The following is a 20,168-nucleotide window of genomic DNA, read 5'->3' on the forward strand; positions in this document are numbered from 1 at the left end:
GCTAATAGACTGATGGGTATTTATAATATTACGAGCAGATGGTAGCAATTATCGATGTAACATGAGATTGATCGTTTCGAACAATAAATCTGCTTGAAACAATAATCGTCGGACGAGATATGACGCTACGAAATCACCGGTTCAATTAGTATATCGAAACGGCGATTGGCGAACTGCAATAAAGCGGCTGTTATCGGAGAAACGGCGCAAGAAATCATAACGGTGCTTAGCTGAGAGCACTGCAATGGCCACTCGATTTTTGCCTGATTTACGGCAACGGAATATTCATGGTCCACGAATTTGGCAATATCCGTCATTGCGGCTCTATCAGCTCGGCCCACCGATATTCACGCTATATATTACCGATACAGACGTTATCTGATCAACGAGGGCGGTGATAACGTATAGTAGGTACCGCCTGGAATAACCACGTAGCACGGAAAATATACGAGCACCTCGATTACCATTCTGTCTTACTTTCGATTTCGAGATTCTCCATTTCCTGTACTCGTCGCACCCCTCCTCTATTCCTTACTACCCGAGAATCTAAAACTGTGCACTCGAGGGAAAGTTAAACTGATAGCGACTCGCGTCCGACAGAGAACTCGACAAAACTGACCCGCGAAAATACGCCGGAACGCCACCGTTCCCGTACCTCGCGTTAATTAACCGTTTTCCCTTTCTCCTTAATTTTTCGCGAAACAGCCGATTCTCGCCCGAGCAATTTTCTGCACGCGCGAACGATTCATTAAACACTCAACCCCTTTTTCGCATATTCCCGCCAAGCATCGCTCCCCAGGGGGGCGTATCGTCGAGCATGTAATTGAGGAGCTAGGTTTCCCGGCATTCAAAGTTTCCACGATGGTGCCTTAAACTTCGTGCCCGGCGACAAAGTCTACGGGCTTTTGTAATTTATGCTGTGCCCCCGCGAGTTCACGTGGGTCAAGGGGCGCGTAGGAGGGACGCGGGAACAGAGCTGGAAGCTGGTTAGGAGCCACTCGTGTCGGCTCTATTTGACGATAGTCTGCTCCACGAGACGGCTCATCCACTTCGAAGCTCGGGGATGACACGGAACGAGAGGGGCCAAAGGGTTTTCGAATGCAACAGACGGAATTGCTGCCGAGAATATTTTCGACGAGTGTCGCGGAAGAACGAATCAAGTGTCTGCCGGGCTGCTGTTATTCTGTTCGCAGCCCAAGGTACACCGGACACGGGGGATGGAGGGGGATGAATTCCTTCGAGAAAAATACAAACACGCAACAGACTAACCCTCGAATCTGAACGAGATCCGATGATAGAAATTCCGCGTGCAACGTGATAGACGAACTGGATACACACCGTCGCCAACAGGATTTGGCGGCGATGCAAATTGATTTCCCGAATTAATTTCTCGAACGGGAATGAAGTTTGTTCCGATAACTTCGTCTTAGTCGATCCCCGATATCGGGTATCAGGAAATTGCCTTCTGTGTGGCTGTAATTTCGAGTATTCGCGAATAAACTCGCCTTTACAAATTAGACGCGGCTCCGATGTACCTCGCTATGCCAACAGGAACGCACAGTGAAATTAAAATCAGACGCGAATAAATCAATAGGTCCGATAAACGAGACGCCGACCTTGTAATTACGCCAGCAATTATACCGAATGCAAATTGAAATACTCGGGTTACTGGTTCAGCGTTACGCGCTGATAAAATCATTCTGCCGCGGCACGGATTATTGCCGATGACCGCGAATAAACAGAAGAGTCAAAATACGGAGATTATTGCTCGTGGGTAACTGCATCGCGCAACCTGCGCTGGAATCGTCGGGGGATCGGCGAATCGATTCGCGTGCTGTTCGAGGGGAGGGAGCGGGGACGTTGGCGAAGTATAAAAGTTCAAAGGAAAGAACCCGGAACCACGACGCGGGTTTCGTTATGAAAAATGAGCTCGAAGGAACGAGCTAAGTCAACGGTGAAACGAAATGTCTCGGTCCGTGTACGCTGGACCCTCGATACGTATTGTCGGGAGGATCGCGCCCTCGAAATCGTCCAAGAGTCCGCCGGGAGGAACAGCCTGATCAATTCGAGTTGCCGCGAGATTGTGAAACGGGCTCCATGACAAAAGTGGCTGGAGGAGTTTCGGTTACCGACGTTACTCGCGGATCAGCCACAAAGAATGCAACGACTTATTGTTACCCCCCGCGTACGTATCGATGATATACGATTTTCTATTGAGAGGCCGGACTTGCATACAAGCCGGCATTTGCATCGGAGCACGTCGAGTACGTGGCCGGGAATCGAACTTGAGGCATTGCCATCGGAAAATGGTGCCAGTGATTCTTTACAATTCGGATGGGCACGAGAATTATTGTCTGTTTCGGGCGACATGTTTAGGAGAACAGATTTCGCGGAGGATCCTCCACCGCGGACACCGTGGTCAGCAGTTGCACAGAAGCCTGGCTTGGACAATCGAGTTAGGGTCGAGGTTTGACAACTGAACGACGCGAGTTCTCGAATGCCTACCAGCTCGTCAGAGTATGCCACTTATCGAGATAAAGGTAACCCACGGTTAACCACGCTGTAAATCACCAAGTGACTTACTTGATGTTGGATTTAATCGTATGCAGAGGTTGGGTAAGCAGAGGCTCGCAGCGCGGAAAGTGGCCCTCCCGCGGGGACGGACGTGATTACACGGGCGCATAATATTACCAATCAAAATACCTGCTGCTTATAGCGGCGAATTTCGGGCAGGTCGCGTTACGTGTTCGCGCTGACGCGCGAGAATGCGCGCGGGCGCTGTCGACGTAATCCAGCCGGGATTTCGAGAAAATTAAGAGCTCGTTACAACGGAAGGGCCATAAAATCCGGAATGGTAACGGCGTGTATTTTATTGCTCGTGTTCCGCGTGCTCCCGTGACGAACGATTCCCCGCCGCTGTCCGACCGACGAATCTCGGTATTCGTATAAACTTTAGAGCTGACGGAGTCGAATAGCGGCCGACCGCGCCGATTCTACTTCCGCCCGGTGCGAAGGAGCGCGCAGATACGGAGAATGGGATTTAGGGGGTGAGTGTAAATCTCGCTGAGCGACGTCATGACCCTGACGATGCTTAACTTTTCCAGCTTTTCGAAGGATCGTTGTGTAACGCGCCAACCCCTCCACTTCTAACTCGAGTATTTTCTTTTAAAGCGAATATTCTTCGTAACTTTCCCCGAGAGTTTTCCTTCGTTCTACCTCCTGCAACCTGAATCTGTCGTGGAAGCATAGCTCCTCTGAACTTCGCGCTATTGTGTCACCCTCAACTTTACTTGGAAAACCCTCGAAAACCACAATACCGCTCGTGGATGAGGCCGATTCAAGCTTCGGGCTGCAGTTACCTTGCTGGTATTCCAGCATTCTGTATAAGTGTTGTGTAACGCGGGGATAGAATGTATAATATTGTAATTCCGTTGTGGAAGTTGGACTTTTGTTGAGACACCTCTCCGCTGCAGCGGTACATGCGAAATTTAATCTCTGTTATTGCGTCAGGTACTCTCCTTTGCAATTTCATTATGTTTCTTGTTACGTTAAAGGGTCTCGCAGACACCGGGGAAGGAGGAGAAAGTTCATGAGTGATGAAAAACCTTGACTCCGGGTTGACAACGCAGCGGGGCATGGCTGTTTACGATATCGAAGGAGATTAAGTCGGTGCTGCACAGACGCTAAGAAGTGTAATGCATTCTCGCAGATGAGGGGAAATTCAAGGAGCACGAGACGCGTGCACGCTGCATTGGAAATTTGATACAGTCTGCATCTGAAAGTGCACCACGATCCGTCGAATATTTCATTAGAACCGAAGGAGCCAATACTCTCTCTAAAACCACCAAAACCACGTTATTAGCTGTTTAAAATTTTCAGTAAACAGATAATTGTGGGACACAGTTAACGCTGGTCAAGAACATTCCATCGTTGAGAAAGAATAACGTATAAAGTACATTAAATTAAAAACCTTCGCACAGAATGCATGCTCACTGGAAAATAGAGATGCGTTGCTGGAAAGTATGTCCACTGCATCGACTAGTGACACGTTAAGGTGGAAAATCAATAACCACGGGATTGACGCGAACCGTAGTGCCTCCCGAAAGCTCTTTTTCAAAAGCTCTGCAACAATTATCGACTTCTCTCGTTGCCTTTCGACACTCGCCGCTTCTTCCCGCCCTCCCCCCTCGTGCCTCTCAAGGGATTTTTCCGCATCGCCAATCTTTTTCCAAGCGTGTTACGGGAAATTAAATGGGCCGAGCATCGAGAAACTATCAATCCCGGGGTATTAGTAATTACAAAGCCCCGCGGACTCTGACATACAATAGAATTGAAAAGCGCCAGGGTAATTAGTGAACCTTTACGTGAAATGTAACGGTCTCTAAATGTTAACGAACAATTTTCTGACTAATTCACGCGATTTTGAGTGTACCGTGTTATTTAGCAGCTGGGGGAATTAAACGGCGGGCTGGTTTCCAGTGAATTTAGCATGAGTTTAACGCGCGCGATCGTTAACGCGTCAAAGCCTTTCTTTGCGCCGATCATAGCCAGGCGTGAACGAGTTTTGGCATGTCGACTGATTAAAATCGACGACATGGGGACAAATGCTTGCCGTTCCACGAACCACTAACAATAAGTATGAGCAATCGGGGTTGGTAGCGCGGGAAAGCCGAGATTCTCTCGACGACGCAATGTTTCGGGTGGAAAGAAGACGGGGAGGAAAGAACAACGACCATGGCACAGGGGTCGACGAACGAGCCAGGGAAAAATACGACCGGAAGCGTCAAAGGCGCGCGAAAGTTTCGCAGTTACAGCCTTCTAAAAAATTCTATGCATCTAAAATACACGCGTTTCGAAGCGAGCCGACCCCGCGAGGATTTCCCATGAGTCGCGGCTATTTTCAATCCATAAACTGTGTCCCCTTTTCCCGGGCTAATACCGTTTAATCAAATTTCAATTCCGCTAGGCGTTGTTAACCAATTAAATCAACGTGCACGGCATTAACATCGCCGGGAGATGGGGAGACTAATTCGACGATATTTCGACGATATTTCGTCGATATCTAATTAAACATAGAATATAAAGGTAGGTAACACAAATAGGTGACGCATTTCTGTTTCACTTACAGCGAAGAGCAGCGAGTTTTAATTAGAAAGAACCGAAGGGTCAGAGGTTGGATAATGTACTTGCTTCGAAAGAGCACGAGTTCAGCAAGTTCCAACCACACGAGCTCCGTGAAAACGCCCCTAGCCATCTCATTGTCACGGGGGGAAGTTAGACGAACCGAATCACGTCCTCGAAGGGTTTGCGAGTTGGATTGGACCTTAAGCTGTACCAGAACTCCGATGCTTGTCGACGTTAGCGAACTTAGTATAACGATACGCGCGATAATCCAAACGATACACGCGTGTACCTGAGTTTCCCCGGCAGAATTGGCCACGCTTAAGTTGCCTTATCCTTGAGAACGGCAACAGCCTCGTGATTTTATTTGCTCATCGTCCCGCTGACTCCTTGCGCGCCGGCTTAATCGCGTATTATAAAAATTCTGCGGTACAAGACGCAAGGTAGACAGAGATTTACGGGTGTACAAGTACCTGGGGAACGTAGACCCGAATATACATGCATACGCGAAGGCCTTGTACCAAACGCTCTTTGATCCAGCGCTGCATTATGTATGAGGAAGAGCTACGTACCGCCGGAAACACAATATAACCCACGAATCGTAAATCAAAGAAGACAAGAGGAAATAATCGGAACAGAGATAAGCGGGCAGGTAAATAGATAGAGAGTCTTCATTATACGTGGATCAGAGGTTGAGGATGAGGACCTAGAGAGGATGTAACGTCGAATGTCTGCTCGTCATTGTTCCTTAAATAATGTGGTTTCCCGCGACTCGTAACCTCTACTGCCTTTCATTTTACGTAGATCTGTATTACGATCATCTGCAGTTCCTATACAATTCAATCATCCTGTCGCGTTTTGGTCGTTCGGAGTAATAATCGCTGATATTCTGTTACGTAGGGTAAACACGGGTGAGTCCGTGATAGTTTTAGAATTTGTCTATTAATTGCTAATATTTACATATTCTGAAAGTGAGTCTAGGATATAATGATAGGTTAGAGAAGCAAATAATAGGTTAACAGAAATTTACTAAGTATATTTAATTGATAATATACAAAATTAAGTTGTCATGACATACTCTGGTTACTCCGTGATAGCTCTGGTTACTCCGTGATAGTTCTCGATAGCCCGTGATATGGCCATCAGCTACTTTTTTATATTATTTTACATTTTAAATAAAACGATTTAGAATTTCGACCGTAAAGAATTTTTAAAATTTAAAAGTAAATGTTATCGGCGCACCGGTTCGGTCTAATTTTATTTTTAGAAAAATAGGACGAACCGGTGCGCCGATAACATTTACTTTTAAGTTTTAATTATTTTACATTATTTTATATTATTTTATATTACTTAATATTATTTTATATTATTGTTATTTGGGCATAATCAATCGTTTCATGATCGTTAGATGTCTGATACGTAAGGAAATATTGTTTCTGGTATTGACCATCAAAATTTCTCAAACTGCGCAATAAGAAACGCAGTTTCAGGCACACGAAAAATAAGAATTTAGACACTTGTCATAAGCAAAAATAACACTGATGCCTTAATGTATGATAATTTCAAGAGCAAGACTTGTTAAAGTGTCATTTCACCATCACTTACCTGCAGTTTGAACTTTCCATTTATCTTCTAAAGCACATAATACATAAACAAGCAATCGTCCACAACTAGCAGGAAAAATTTCACGAATAATGCGCTGCTGGAACAAAATCCTCTCCCACCCTATCGCACTAACTTCAATTGACTAATTGCTTTACCGCAACATAAACTAGAAGATCAACGCTGTCTGTTAGTGTTTGTTCGATCTAAATTGAGCCAGACAATTTCGAGTTACAGATAACTGAGAAAGTATCACGAAGTAACCTGTACCACGAACTGACCCGAGTTTACCCTACAAAGAATGGAAAGGCGAATAGGAAACATTAAAAACGATTCTTTCGGTAGAAATGAAAATTAGAGGCATCCCTTAATTGAACAGTGGAAAAATTGTGGAGAAAAGTTCGCCGGGGGAAGTTATCGACTTCTTTTCTGGTTTCTTCAACGCGGCGATCCGGTTAATTACGTTTCTGTTGAACGTCGACAAATTCCCGATTATGATTAAGAAAAGGGAATGGCAAAAAAAGATGGAGTAAAAATCAGGTATATGTATGCATCGTGCAACATGTATGCAGCAGTATTTTGTCACATATGAAATAGAAGATGGAAAATGCGATATGTGAAGCTTAAGATATACGACCTCGGGAATGAACGTAAGTAAAGATAAAAATAATACCCGCATGTTATTGGACAGGCGTCGTCAGACTGTCGGAAGATGCACACAACGCGTGCAGAAATGAAGAAGAGGGTGGAGAATCGAAAAGAGATGCATCGAATGCAGGAAGGAAGTGGGTTCTTCCGGAGTCTGAAAGGGTAGTTGCTGACTGAAGGAAAGCAGCAAAGCAATTACCATATAAATGGCTGCAGTCTTATTTGATTTCGTTGCTGTTGATTTGCCGCGCATTCTTGTCCTGGTATTTTATAATTGCTCCGCAATATTCGTACGTTTAAAAATAAATTCAGAACAAACAGTGGTCTTTGATGGGGTATGAAACGGAAAATCCGCGACAATTTCTTAAACTTCTCAGTTACTACAGGCCTTCGAACATTAAAAAATTTGTGAACGAGAAAACTAGGAGGAATTAATAAAATAAATATAGTAGTACACAGGAGGCGTGGTTATTTTTCTCGCTTAAGCGGTCCGTTTTTAAATGGGTTCAATGAGTTGCCACGAAAATCGTTCCGCTCTTGTTATCGCGTTCCTTCAGCCAACTGCAGGTATTTTATTATAATTGCTCAGTGTCCGTGATATTCACTGAGCCGCGCGCTAAAAATTTTATGAAACTAATAGCGCACGTGTGACCCCCCCTCCCGTGACCGTTCTTCCATAAAGCAGACCGTCAACGACGAACGCGCTTTTATTCCCTCGTACATTTGTCTCTTCAACCATTTTGCACTTCGTGTGTCATCAGTAACGCGGCGGTTATCGTTCAGCTGTAAATCATCAATTACTTTTCCAATTAATTCCGCGATCTGCTCTTTTCACATGCCGACTTTTACCCTTCAAACATTCTGTTTCCAATTATAAGGGAAGGAGCGAGTTCCCTTCCCGTACCTTCCAGTACCTATTCATTCCTACAAACGTGATTCAATCAATCTTACAATATTAAATTACGCCTGCGATGTTGTATACGGAGTAATTACTCCAATAAAGTAGATTTGGCGAAGCAACGTGATCCTCAATTTTTTCAGCTACCGTTTTACATCACCCCCGCATTATCGAGCCAGCTAATAAATCGCAGGGAAGATTACAGGAGCTCGACGTGAGGCTTTCGCGAGGTAAATGTAGAGTGTCGGGCCAGCGGATTTCTTTATCGGTGTACTCGGTGGCCGCGATATTCACTGGCTCGAAAATCGCGCTATCGAACACGAAAATTTTACGCCACTTAGGATCGATGGGAATCCGAGGCTGGCTTTTAACCGACACCCCACCTGCGCGCGGATCCTCCCCCCGTTCATCCTGACCCGGTGATGGTCGGTCCATCCCCCTGGACACCTTCCGGCCAACGCTTTAACCCCTTCACACGGACCTTTTTCCGGCGAATCTCCACTCCACCTGCCCCCCCTCCACCATTCAGCTCTTGCGCGCGTCGGTTGAATGGCGTTTGAGGGAATTGATAGACCTCCGGCGTTCGACATCCACGGACAGGGGGGAAAAAAGTCGGCGACACGCAAAAGCGGCTGGGGGACACCGCTGATCGGATTTCGCGTCGACGAATCGTCTTTCCCTGTAAGCTGTTCTTTCCTATTTATGTTTTTTGTCCGCGGAGAATGTTGGATGTCCGCAGAGCGACGGAAGTTCTGTGGAATTTCCGTGCAGCAAGGGGCTCTGTGCGGCAGTTTCTAGAATTGCACGCGCCACTCGCGCTGAGGTCACGTAAATGTACGTTTTCCTTTGTGACGACGGGGAGGGAAGGGGTAACGGAGAGAATAAAGTTGGCGTTTGCCTCGTGGTGGACGCATTGCACGAAGAAAGGTTGGGATATAATTTCTCTGCCATCGGAATTGTCTCGAGGCTTCCTTAAGGTTTACAGTGGAGCAGGAGATGGGGCGAGAGAATTGAAGCGGGGACACAAATCCCGAGGATTGAAGAGAGTGCTGAAGCAAAAATAGGGATCCATAACTTGACCTTAATATATCCTCCTTTGATTTCATTGCTGATGCCATTTCACGCAACAATAAATATGCCGATGTCGGGAGCAGAAGAAGCTCGGACTTGGATCAGCGCCATCCCCGTCCGGAATTTCTCTTCCTGGAGGGGTTGAACGCCCTTACCGACCCGCTGGTCTACTAGAACACTGTACATAGTCTCCGATACTTTCTGTCGATCGTAACGCGCACGTGAAAATATTAGATATCCTACTTGGTTTTATTAAACGATGTGGGGATTTTATAGGTGGCTTATAAAGTCGGTGACCAAGGGAGGAAAGTATTTTTTTCCAAGCTGCCAAGTAAGAGTTTCTTAAGCCTTACTTACGTGCTTCATCAATCTGAACGATACTATTGCATTTTTCGTTAATTTCAATTTCACAGTTAAAAACTAATCCAAATTCATCTTAAATAATTTCCAATCGGCTTCGAGTAATTACAATACAAAACTAATACTGCTACGGTGACGCACGTTCCGATCAATACTGCAAACATTATAAACAACCGTATAAGCGCTAATATAATCCATGTTTAATCGATAGCATTTCACCCACGTTACCGATTATAGTTTGTATTTATAGAATTTATACAACGTTGTTAAATGGCGCGAATGGCTTGAAAAATATACTTGGAAAACATATAATTGTGGAGGTTGTGAAGTATACAGTTTGAAATGTTTACAGAGTTTATTTAAATATTGCCCCGTGAAGAAACGAACATTAGCAACTGCTGCAAACGAAGGTTCTTATTCAAGATTCCCTGCGTTACCAACTGCATCGAGCTGCGACCGAGCTTGCAAGCTCGTCGGGATGTTCGAACAAAACGGAGAGTTGTTGGCAGTCGATAACGTCGGTACAGAGCTTGCAAGCGCCACAAAATTTACCAACCGACAAAAACGTGAGATTGCTTACCGACAGTGCAGTTATCACTGTTTGATAAACAGAAAAAGCTTTGCTAAAGTGTTGTTGAAGAATGAATGATAAATATTCGAACAGTGCGCTCTTTTTTCTGTCACGAATTAAGACGGCCCTGTTAACAATCCCGTCGACATATATATTTATAATACTTCGACTCTAGGAAGATTAAATTCTTTATATACAGCGATAAGAAATTGTGATTTCCTGAATTTTTACAAATGAAACGAAAATTCTCTTTGAAGTCGTAGATAGACAAGGGTGATGAGAAATTATACGATTTAATTTAGTTCTCGTTAAGACTGAGCTCCATTCTTAATGAGTTCTTTGAAATGCTTCAATGGCACTATGCTTGAATTATGACCCCCGACGAGACAAGAACAAGTACCATCGCGTGCGTGAGTATTTACGGAGTTGCACGTTTAATAGAAGGGCGAAGAAGGATGAAGGAGATTACATCGACCACGAGCCACGTAAATTGGATAAATCCATCGTTATTTAATATTTATCACGACAGGCGTTACTTCTGTGATTCATTTATTACTTTGAACCTACCTGATGTTATATCGACTTCCTACTCATGTCTACACAAAATTAGGGCGACGAAAGGATAGCATAAATCTCGAAAAAGCAGAGAGTCAGTGATGCGCCGACAATCGATGTTAGCAGTTTCGCTGAAATTTATGGCAGCATTACTGTATGTTACAAGGAAGGCTTTGTTCGTAACAAATGATCGATCCTCCAAGTTCGATGGTACACTCTATTGAAATACTGGCAACTTTTCGAGGGAGCTCCGCTCGCTGTTCTGCGCCATAAAATCGATGTCGAGATTAATCGCATTCCGATTCGTTTAACTGATAGCCCAGTCACAGGCACGCGAAAATATCGTTACGGAAACGTGGCGAGATGAATTAGTTATTCATTTCTTTCACTGACGGTGCAACGTTCCGGCGTATCGCTTTGCGACGCGAAATTAAATCGCGCGCATCAAGTGACGCTCACCATCGCGATAAAAAGAAGCTACGTGTACATTCCCGTTTTGGACTTCGGTGTATCCGACTGATGTTGCCACAGAGTTTACCGTATCGGTAGACGATGGCTTCGGAAACACTGAAAAATTTCAAAGATACCATGGAACCGAGCAGTGCGGCTCTAGGACGGTAAATTGGCAATAAGTCGACAATCTTGAGTTCAGTTTCACTAAAAACTGCCAGCCATTTGTGCAATTGCTTTCCCGGCTAGCACGCCAATCTCCACGAGTTCGTCGCCACAATTTTCGCCTGATAAATAACGTTTCCGTCACGGAGGCGGGAGTAACAAAATCTGCGCGCCATGTGCACCGTGCCGTGCTCCCAAATTAAGAAGCAGCCGAGATCATCCCCCTCCGTGATTGAAGATCGTCGCGTAAACACGTGATTACACCCGTTGTAATTTACGGCGCGGACCTCCATCCACTTCCATTTCCCTGCAGAAGATTACGAAAAAGAAACAGATAATGGATTAAAAAATAGACAGATGAGTCTATAAAGAACGCAAAGCCGACAGCCCACTATGGCATAACAGTTCAATAAACGGCCCCTTTATTTATTGCTTCTGGTGCCACTGGCTCATCCAGGATAACGTCAAACACGCTTGGTAAAATAGAAAATATTCCACTGCGATCAGAGGAGAAAGCCGAACTCACGCGTGCAGTAAAATTCAGGAAGCCAGTACGTGACTTTGCAACGATATCTGTACAACGTAGGGCGGAGGGGTAGCTGAAACTAACGTGTATCGCGGACGATAAAAAGCATACGATGTTTGGGGGCATTCTAGTTCACGGGAATCACAGAGCAACTGTCGTACACGCGCGTAACTGGAGGGTGTATTTCGTTTTCATTAAACGAATCCAAGCTGGCTGGCAACAGCAGAAGCGTCAAGTACTGTGTTAATATTGATTGTGCAGCAAACGTGCATCGGAGAATGTCAATAGGATCGCGAGTTTACATGTAACCACGCTGCTTGACGAGAAATCAAGAGTCCACGGCACAACTGCGTAAACAATGGACTAGATTTTCTGAAGCAACAGTATCGACGAATAATAGCACGAATTAGTAAAGTGACACCGATAACATTCAAGTAACGCAGGCAACGAAGTGGTCCTCTCTCAAAAAACTACCGTTTGAACATCTCTTGACCATTTATTCATTAAAGAGTCAATGTACTTGGACAATATTTTATGGAATAGTGCTGGAGCTTCTCGAATAAAAATATAGAGTAGGGGAGACCGGGGCAAAGTGGGACGAAAATGTTTGAAGTTGAATAAAATTTGTCCCTTTCAATAAAAATGTGTGAAAATAGATTTATAATATCATTTGAACATTACTATTGATAAATGACGAATATCAATACTTAAAATAAAGTTAAAGTATATTAAAATTCAACTTGAAAAGAAAATGCAAAATCGACCACTTTACCCCATATATGGGGTAAAGTGAGCTACTCTCTGGGGTAAAGTGAGCAGAAATAAAATACGTGTTTTAATGAAGCATATAATTATAAAATCAACTTTATTAGAACTTTTAAACTATTTAAACTATTTTTTTTTAAATATATTTCATTAATACAAGCTTAATGTTGATAATTTGTACTTTGTAACTTTGTACTTTGTGTTACTAACCTAAACTCATTTTCTTCTGAAAATGTGTTTTTAAAGGAACTTTGTTTACATGAACAGTCTGACATATAAATAAAACAAATACATACATAATTTTTAATAAAATACGTCACTCACATCACTCGCGCATCTTTTCTTCGCAGCTCAGTTTACCCCGGTCACTTTGCCCCGAATGTGTACTCAGTGGAAAATTAATTATTTAATAATGTTAGGATCAATGTTTTCTCAAACGCGTGTACGTGTATGTTTATAAGTTTGTTATAAACACGCAGAAAAAAAATGGAGTTAAAATAACACATTTAAGACTGATTTATCCAAAAAGCTAAATTGAAAAAAAACCCAATTGGAAGTCTCTAAAACTTCATTTTTAATTTTTTAAATCAATTTCCATTTTTCGATACCTGAATGTGCATAATTATCATTGTCGTATTACATACATTTATTACGTCACCAAAATTTGTAAATATATTCTATTGTTAAAGAATAAATTAAGGAAGCTCATTTTACCCCTGGGTTCACTTTGCCCCGGTCTCCCCTATGTATGTTGAAGGCGCTAATTCGCACTGCTAATTAATTATTGAATAACAGATTTCATCGTGCTGTCTGTCCCTGATAGAATGTTATTTAGTGTTTAATTCGAACTGGGTGGAGTAGAAACTAAGATATAAAATTCTTAGATTGCATTATTCACAGTTTCGTAACTGTTAACGCCTGCTGGCGTGGGAAAACTGTGACAGGACGTCAATAAAGCGCCGATGAACGGTGTACTAGATGTATCTCGAGCAGAACGATAAAAAGGCAATTCAGGCACTGTTAACACTTCTGCGTGGAGAGCTCGTGGAATTGTAAATCGGCCCTATCCCTCAAATTTCCCCCTCGTCGGTCGAAGCTTCGCCAGAGATTGGCGCGCTGGAGGGTGGCGCGAAGCGAACGGACTCGGGCGACCAGAAGGAGCTGGAGAAGTTTCCGCGGAAAGGAAACCGCGAAAACTACGTAGACTTAAATCTGTTTTTGCTTCGACGCCGGGGGTAACGAAGCGAGAAACAGCGAAACTTGAACGAGAAGTTTAAGCACACGAAGGAAGAAAAAGCGGGAGACAGATAGAACGTTCAATGGCGACATCGATCGTGCACGTCGGCCATCACGAACAAAATACAAACCGCGCGATACACAGGAAAGATGGCCACGTAAATAATCCTTCTTATTGTGCCCTGGAAAAAAATTGATCTTTGAATGACTCCATATACGTTAATAAATAACGAGAACGGGGGTAACACTGTGCACTTGCAACGTTTTCATACAGTGTCCCATTTTAATCTGCAAATAGATGGTGTATTGATCTCGGGAAAGTAAAATTGGATTGCTGCAACTATTCAACTATTCTACACATTCCTATAGAGGTCGGATGCATAGAATATATGAAGATCAGGTCACCCTTCGCTACGTACGAAGCTTTCAAGCTATCGAATACCTTGCGAGGCGATAAATGCGTTGGGGTAAAGTGATGTTCGTGGATGACTTCGAAGAGTGTATTAGAATTACCGTGTGGACAGCCATCCCTGTCAGGAGACGCGACTAAAATCTGTCTCCGCGTAGCTGAATGATAGCCTCGAGTGTGAAATCGAGTTGATTGTGACGGTAAAGGAAGGCTCGAGGCGCACAACAGCTAGGAATGTGCCGGAGTTCTTCCCTTGAAAAGGTCCAGTAATCTGTGACTGGAGTCGGTGAAAAAAGAAAGGAGCAGGCATAATAGCTGGCGATGGTCTCCTTTAGTTCGCATGCATATTTCTGTGCTTTGCATTCAGACAGGCAGTAACGGACGACCGACCTTTTGGGCTCGCGAGGCCAAAGAAAGGGTAGCGGAAATGAGAAGAAGGTTTTCCGTGATGAAGCGACTCCTTAAAGAGGCACCAATGAATGGGCCGTATGTAACGTGTACGTATTACAGGATTTTCAAGTCGTTACATAATTCATCTGAATCTTATACTCGATTTATGCCAGAGGAAACGGAAGGGATTTTAATCTATTCGGTAACGCGTCGCAGGTTCTAATTGAAAGAATCAAGGAAGACGATCGATGTAGCTAATCTACGTAAGTATGTATATAGAGTCCAACTTTGGCAACGTGAGCTAGAAAATATATGTATATACTCGAAGACGTTATTAGGAGATTTGTAAAAAGATTTGCCCTATTTTCCTGATCTCTGATTGGTTCGAGCATCCTCGAGGAACCGTCCTATTTCTCAGGTATCTTGTATGCAGCTCATGCCACGTCGAGGAATCAGTCGTTATCCGAACACAAGAGGCTACGAACGTACCTACTGCAGCAATTACTCGTTAAATTACCCCGCCGCGAAGTAAATTTCCAAAGCGATGCAGATAGTATTATCCGCATCAGTAATTCGACCGATAAAGCAAAACGAAAAATGCCAGGAAGATCCGCTGTTCTTCTTTTAATCAGACAGTTAGGGAAGACAATTATATCTTCTGAGCAGAGTAAACAGAATTTTTACGTATAGGTACCCTGCGACGCGTATCACTGCAACCATGGAACACTGTCAACAGACACTTAAAGTGCCGCAAGTATTATCGCAAGTTGCTCGATGGGAAGTGGATACGTGCTGCATAGGCAGCCAACGATGCGAACGGTAATTCCTGTCATTCAATCTTATGGCTGTTCGTGACTAGATACTACGGTGTAGATAAGTACACCAAGTATAAGCCCAACTCCATCAGCCGGCAGATAGTACGGGATACAGAATTACGTGCACACGTAAGCGGAATAAACAACCCTTACTATAATCGTTACCAGATTCCTACGCCATCGTTCGACAAGTATTCAACAACAACAATTCGGAAACTCCTGCAACCTGCCACTTATAATCAACCCTCCAAACAGAATCCCATCAGTTTAACATACTTTCAAAGTGATTCTAAGAATTGCTTCAACGAACCGAGATACTCGCAATTAAGCGTGTTCCATTGATACTACAAAGGGTGGGTATATAGACAGAAATGGAAGGAGTATGGATTAATTAACTACGTCGATGTAGTTAAAGTACGAGAAAAACTTGAGGGCTTTATTTGCACAAATAATAGATAAGTGTGGTATGAAGAAATGGGGAAACTGGCGTAAAGCTCAGCGCAGAGGGCGGCGCTAGCTGTTGATTGTTGATTTCAAGATGAAAATGACAACAAAGGGAGAAAATTATAAAATATAAAATGTTTGAAAATTTGTTATGATAAAGTTGACTTCTAATATCTTTTTTTTTACCAGGTTTCACGTCTTTATGACCTAAAAGATGCAAATTTATTTTGTACAGCTATATAATTAATAATAGCTAATAATAATCACAATACTAATCACACATACATTCACTTATTATAGAAATAGAAATTAGGAAGTAAAATAAAATAATTTAAATACACCTAAAGTGCCGATGACAAGTGGCACATGTGCTGGCGGCGTTACGGGTGGGAGAAAGTTGCAGTCAGCTTCCCCATTGGAGGAAAGGACCGCGGCACCTAGGTATATAGTTCGTTGAACAATTTCTGTTTCGCGCGCGGCTGTTTCCACCCGAACATTCCGAGGCAGCCTTAATGAACGACGAGGTTATTGGGGCACGAGCGACCGACCGAGGAGCTCGTGATTAAGACAGCGAAACTGGGAAAGGAAGCGAAGTCGGTGAATCGTGGTGAAAGATATCGAGGGGACAGGGAGACGCCGCGTCGCGTCGGCCACCTACAAACTTCCGTCCTTAATTGCATTCCAGGAGATCGACAGGAACGACGACGTGGCCGCGTAGGGAAATCAGGTACACCGTCACGTGCATAAGCCCGCGAGCGGGGCTGCATACAAAACTGCATAATTCATCTGCCGCGCACTTAGGTCCGGTTATCTGCCGCGTGGAACTTCGAACGTCCGGGAACTTTGGCGGAACTTCTCGCCGTAATGAAGTTACGGCCTCGCTCTAAACGAAAGATGCATCGCGATAGACCGTCTCGTTGTCCGTGTGCCTTGCATGTTTCAGCGAGCAGACCAGCGTAGCTTCTGCAGGGTAAAGGCATAGTCGCGAGGCGAACGCCCGCGCTCAACTATTTGCGCGTTACAAGCGAAATCTATCGTTAACGCAGCATCGACACGAAGATATTTCATCAGCCAGCGACTTTCGAGCACGCTCTTCGGATCCCGGCGCTTCCTAAATTTGTTCGCTCATAAGCGCTCCAGCCGCTATTTAACTAAAGTAACTGTTTCATCTCGGTATGTACACCGGCCAACAAGGGACTCTAATTTGAGTAGCCGGCTCGTGTTTAATCACGCATTTGCGATACCATGAACACGAATAGAATTCATTAAGCGTGATTGCTAATCCGATCAATTCAGCAATTATTTCAATGACACCGTTGTATCGGTAGCCAGTAGACGGCGGGTGTATAAGCAATGGAAAATATGTGACACAGGCACTGCGAGTTCTCTGGATTTCTTAATAAACCATTATCCTTCGTAAAATAACCATCTACCGCGTCGATGAACATTCTGATTTCCATTACTGCTCGGGACACTTGTTTCTCTCGAACGCCGCGGTATATTTCCAGGATAGCAATCGATATTAATTCAGTTGTTGGCTTCGGATTCATTCAATTTTCCACTCGAGCACGTAAATTCATAACGACGCAATTTTTATTGAAACGAAATCCAATGGCAAATCGTCGATTCGTTTTCCTCGATATCCGCCGTTATTCGATTACAGCGCGCTTCGCCATGAATCGAGCGGGGCGCGCTTTTTTTCTCAGCGGAGGCTTCGAGACACCGGCAAGGTTTCTGAATTATGACTAGACGGGGGGAGGGGGGCTCGAGTTACTCGATGACTGAGAATGATTCAATAGAGGGTGGTAACCGGAGGAGTTTCGCCACTGTGGGACAATAATCGCGTTATCGAAGTTTACGCGGCGAGGTGAAATTGCGGGGTAGCGGCCGGTGCGGAGTTCAGGGGGAGAGCCGCGGGTTCGTGAAGTTGTTCGATGGCCAGAGATTACGGGATGATCGAACAGGGCCGAAAATTAGCCCCGAGAAGCGTGCAATCGATTCCTGGGACGCGTGTCGCCTCATCGCTCGGGGAATTTTTACAGTTCGGGCGTAATTTGAGCGACAAGGGAGCGAGCCAGTACGCTCGCGAATGATCGATCGCTCGACCTTTCGTCGAACCTGCTCGTGATCAACGAGTAGCAAGGTCGGCTAATTTTCAACTTTACTTTCAATACACGCATCTCTGAAAATAACCTTTGCCCGTTCGAGCGCAAGGACGCGAATCGATAGCCTGGTAAGAATAAACCGTCGACGATTGTAGAAAACGACCCGAATTCGGAAAAATTCATTCTGTCTTTCTGCAAGGTTACTATTTAAGTAGGCAGACGTTTTACTCAGCTTGAATTTATTTCTCTGTAATTAAGTAACAAAGAAATGCTTGATTTTCGACAAAAACGACCACCTGGGTACTTGGTACACTTAAAGAGTCCCTCCGATTAAAACACTCGAAAAATAAGTGATTTTTATGATTTTTTTACGAGAAGAGGTTATAACATATCCTAAAGAATGTTGTTGGCTATCACTAATACACCCGTTAGGGTACAAAAAAATCCTTGTTTCTCTGTTTTCGGTCTTGATGCATATTCTAGGTGGCGTCTTCTTGTAAAAAATTCATAAAAATCACTTATTTTTCAAGTGTTTTGACTGGACGGTCCCCTTAAATCAGAAACAGAACCGTGATTGGTAAGTTTGTTGTGAAAGTTTTACAACTTTGCATATCTTTGGTCACACCGAATTAAAGAGTAAAAGAATACGAAATCAATCTTCTCATTATCTATGAAATAAGAGTCGATCGAAGTCTGCCCCAGCAGATGCCCAAGAAGAAAATTATTTATAACGATTCCAATTAATTGTTTATTTCCCACAATCCTATCGTTGAGCATCTGTATGATGCGCCGGTGAATGGGAACTTGTCCTAGGAAAGTAAGGGTCGCTGGGACGATGGCAAAGAGATCAGCAATTAAGGGACACGACGACGGGAGGAAGACAATGACGAGATGTCGGATAATGAAACGACGAGAAGAATTCGGTGAAAAGAGAGTCGATAGGAAAGGAGGACGTATAATTACAGGCAAAGAATGGGTCAGAAGGGAAGGGAAAAAGAGAGAAAAATAATGACTCCAAGAAAATCTTGAGACATTCAGAGGAATTTGTTGCATTTAACCAACATGGCGATCCGAATGGAAGGCAGGGGCGCAGCTACGAAATGATATTCATGAAAGGCTTAACATCTCGGGAAGGATTCCCGTGAAACTTCCACCCCACTTTCGAGTCTTTGTCTCGCTTACGGATGATCCCTCGGACGACTTGTTTGTTTCAAACTGCAGACCAAAATGGCACGTCCTCGCCAACTTTTTACCGGGCGTAAATCAACGAAAGGCAAATATCGCGCGGAGCGTAAACAACTTTCTGACGTGCGATTCACTCTGCCGACACGGGATCTAATTATTTTAAGCAACACACAACTGTGGGTGGGGTGGGTGGTAGGGGTACGTTAAGTAATTACTGGTTCTGTGATTATTTATCGTTCGCCGAAAGCGAACCGCCGCGTGAACCGCAGTTTTGCTGGCGCGCGTGGATGCTGGCGAAGTTCCGTCGCAAAGTGTAAATTATAGACCGTATTAGTCTCGAGCGAGTCAAGTTCTAATGCCGTCATTTAAAGTCTAATATCTCTTTGCCGTGGAAAAGTTGGCCCGCGCGTAAACGTCAAACCCACTTATTCGTGTTTACCCGGTTTTCTCCAGGCTTCCTCGTCCGCGTCCCCAGCGTGCACGCGGGCCGATCGCGCTTTGATAAACGGCACAGAAAATGCGGGGGAAGTTTCAGCAAGAAAACCCCGAGAAAGCAATGAACGTGATATCAAAGAGACTACTACAGCGGGTAGTGTAATCATAGCTGTGATCAAACGACAGATAGCTGGGGGAGGGAAAGGGTTGCTGTGCGTTCACGCTCGTATCGATTTTCTCATCTTTTCTTTTCAGGAACCATTGTAGCGTTGGAGCACAACGCGCACTGTATCCAATGTGTTTGGCAAAAATTCGCGATGTAACGACAAGTAACTTGTTCGTACAACATAAGGTGAACGTCCCAATTTCTGCTGATTTAAGAGGTGATTAACTCCTCATAAAAAAGGTGCAAAAAAT

At 44.1% G+C, this 20,168-nt stretch overlaps 1 protein-coding gene across 1 annotated transcript in view; it reads right to left on the bottom strand.

Annotated features, from left to right (window-relative positions):
* Nucleotides 1–10,844: 10,844 nt before the first annotated feature.
* Nucleotides 10,845–20,168, bottom strand: part of LOC143366331 (uncharacterized) — a 91,144-nt gene continuing 81,820 nt past the window's right edge. The window contains exon 4 of the mRNA XM_076807349.1: nucleotides 10,845–11,748. Coding sequence (XP_076663464.1) covers nucleotides 11,522–11,748 — 227 coding nt within the window. The 3' untranslated portion in view covers nucleotides 10,845–11,521. The remainder of the gene's footprint in view (nucleotides 11,749–20,168) is intronic.

The sequence above is a fragment of the Andrena cerasifolii genome, chromosome 2 (genome assembly GCF_050908995.1).
Source record: "Andrena cerasifolii isolate SP2316 chromosome 2, iyAndCera1_principal, whole genome shotgun sequence".
Classification (NCBI taxonomy): domain Eukaryota; kingdom Metazoa; phylum Arthropoda; class Insecta; order Hymenoptera; family Andrenidae; genus Andrena; species Andrena cerasifolii.